The 2,883-nt window shown below is 41.7% G+C and overlaps 1 protein-coding gene across 2 annotated transcripts in view; it reads right to left on the bottom strand.

Moving 5' to 3' along the window:
* dnah2 (dynein, axonemal, heavy chain 2) overlaps positions 1 to 2,883 on the bottom strand; it is a 73,699-nt gene that overhangs the window by 17,683 nt on the left and 53,133 nt on the right. For both annotated transcript variants that reach the window (XM_016677755.1, XM_016677754.1), the window contains 5 exons: positions 1,511 to 1,680; positions 1,298 to 1,414; positions 1,056 to 1,220; positions 480 to 602; positions 188 to 336 (listed from right to left, as the gene is read on the bottom strand). In XM_016677755.1, the coding sequence (XP_016533241.1) occupies positions 188 to 336; positions 480 to 602; positions 1,056 to 1,220; positions 1,298 to 1,414; positions 1,511 to 1,680 (724 nt within the window). The remainder of the gene's footprint in view (positions 1 to 187; positions 337 to 479; positions 603 to 1,055; positions 1,221 to 1,297; positions 1,415 to 1,510; positions 1,681 to 2,883) is intronic.

The raw sequence follows: 2,883 nt of genomic DNA, 5'->3' as shown, positions 1-2,883 counted from the left end.
TATATATATATATATTTCTTTTTTACTTCAGTGAATTTTATGACGGTTTAATTGTCTGCACATGTTACTATTTTGTTGCATACTGTGCGCTAGTGTGGTTCTTCGTCAGGCGTCCTTCTAAAAATGCATTTTAGAAGGACTTCTTAGTAGAAGTTAAACAACTATTCGGCTTGCTGTGCGTCCCTACCTGTTCCCACGGGTGATGATAACACCGTTCTCAGTGGAGAACGCGTCGGACGGCAGACCCTGGATATTCCAGTTTCTCACCACTGTTGGTTTGGACAGAAACACAGAAAAATTGAATCCCGGGGTGCAGTGGATCCCTGATTCCAGAACCTGAGCCGAGAACACGAACAGGAAGTGAGAGAGAGAGAGAGAGAGAGGAGAGAGAGAGAGAGAGAGAGAAATCACATTTATTCTCTGGTGAATTAGTGTAAAAGCTGTTGAGGTCTCGTGTTAAAGTTGAGCGTTGCTTTGACCTCTTTCATCCAGATGCCGAGCAGGTTGTCTCTGTAATTGGACAGGAAGGGCCCCATGTAGGACAGGAAGGACGCAGCGAGCAGGCAGTCTCCAACAAGGTATCCCATGTTTTTCTCAAGACCCTGCAGCACACCCACTGATCATGACAGAGTTCTTCCATGTCTGAATGTTGGTTTTATAACAAACTTGGTTTAAAAGTAGCACCAAAGCCAGACAGCAAACTGAAAGGGCTAGGATAAAACACCAAGCTCTCCCTTTGTGAATGAATTAAACTAACAGATTGCCCTCATCTGCACTCACACTTCATGGCAAGTGTTCTTTTGAGTTTCACATATGTGTAGATATATTTCGCTTAACTTGAAAGTGAGTTAAAATAGATGGATGGGTCTTTTTATTCAGTGTATGTAAACATCTTGTTTCAACTGTACGTCTGTCTAACACTGTGCTTAAATGACTCAAACTTATGAGTGAAATGGTTAGATAGTAGCTTTTTACGACCCCAGGAGTCTGCTGAAATATGCATCCACATCCCAGTCTGCCTCTTCCACTTAAACATCTCAAAATGTAAGGCTTACAGTCACTCTCTCGTCCCAGCGGATCCTTTCCCCAGCCAGTCCTGTCACCAGTTTGTCGGCTCGGTCCAGTTTCAACTCCATCTCCTGAGATTTGACTCTCAAACTCTCCTTCATAGCCAGCTTCTCGGCATGTTGCTTTTGCAGCGCATTCAGCTTATCCGCCACCTGCGACCCCCCGAAAACACCGACTGTAGCATCACTTTAAAATGTGCGAGAGAGAAGAAAGCCACCATTATTTGTACCTCTTGTAGTTTTTTCATAGCGTCATCCAGAGCAGCTTCTTTTTCTGCTAAAGCGGCCATTGCAGTGTTCAGCAAAGCCCGCTTTGGTTCGACCTCCCGGAATATGCGTCCGTACACCTGGAGAGTTCATTTTGATGTGTGTTGACTTATTACTCTGCCATAGCGATAAACCGCTCTGTGCCTGGTGTTCTTTGAGGACAAACACCCTCTTACCTCCATGGCTCGGACCCACATGCAAAGGGACTTGGCAGCCAGTGACACTTTACCGATGATCTCTGGCTGGAAGTCCACCTGCCTGCAGTACTGGCCGATCCTCTTCAGAACACGGTCCGTTATATTATCCTTGTCGTAGTTGACCAATGTTTTGATGAAGTTGGGCTCACCTGCCAGAAACAGTTTAAGGTCACTATGTGTGCCGTCGTCCATAGTACATTTACAGACCTCTAGAGTGAAATGCAATAAAATAAAACTTTCATTGCACACTTAAATATTGTAAACCTTTTAACCCCTTTGTGTCCATTTATAGTTTTATGCAAATAACTTTTTTTGCTCTCAAAAAATGAATGTAAATAAAAGTACAGTTTTGATTTCATTACAGCATATAGGATACATATAAATTGAGGTATTTAGTGTGCAAAACAGCCAAGTCTGGTCTAATTCTGACCACTAGATGGGAGCAAAATGCTTCCAATGTTATCTTTGGTGTGTGTTGAATATGCATCAACAGGCATTAATGGCATTTCAGGGCCAGTTCACCACAATGGCCTGCTAGGAATTAATTTGGATGCATTTAATCAGTGGGAAAAAAATCTACATTTTATATATGTATATTATATATATATATAGATACACACATATATTTGTAGTATAGGTCCAAATTCTGGCTGCATATATTTCTCAGTCTGGGAACTTTTTTACTCAATGACAAAATAAACTAGGAAGACAAGACTTATATTTCTGTTCAGTAGTTCATTATTTTCTGCTTTTTAAACAAACATATACTCAGGGGTGAAAGTAGGGGGGTACCGTCGGGTACTACGTATCCCTAAAAGATTTAGCGGGGGTACACAGTACCTGCAAGAGAGGGGAGCGGCTGTCTGCTATAGAGAATCAATGGGTTCACTGTGCAGCCATGAGTGTGCCAACTAATCAGCCATGACTGATCAGTTTTTCAAGAACAATCTAAAACACGACTAAATCAGTTAATAAATCGCTTCCCCCCCACCCCCTATTTCATATTGTTTCTGAACTGTTCATGCTTTGCTAGAGCAGGGGAGCAATACCTCAATCACGGAAGGTTTCGAGTCGATCTCGGCATTAGGAGACAAACTGAACACCGTCAGGAGGCTGAGACCAGCACGTCCTCCTCTGACTGGCTTATCAAAACCTTCATAACTTTATTAATGAACAACTAAAAAAAAATCAACAAAATGTGTTCAAATTAATTACCAAGCAACAATAATAATCTCAGTAATTATTGTTTCAACAAGGTGTAGCGAAATTTTGTGCGTTTCGGTTCCATTATCAAAATAACTAGCAGAGCAGGAGTTTAAATTAAAATGAACTAATCAACCACCTCTATGTTA

The sequence above is a fragment of the Poecilia formosa genome, unplaced genomic scaffold, assembly GCF_000485575.1.
Source record: "Poecilia formosa unplaced genomic scaffold, Poecilia_formosa-5.1.2 Scaffold163, whole genome shotgun sequence".
NCBI classification, from domain to species: domain Eukaryota; kingdom Metazoa; phylum Chordata; class Actinopteri; order Cyprinodontiformes; family Poeciliidae; genus Poecilia; species Poecilia formosa.
The sequence above is the reverse complement of the archived record's forward strand: the minus strand, read 5'-3'. Positions and strand labels throughout refer to the sequence as shown.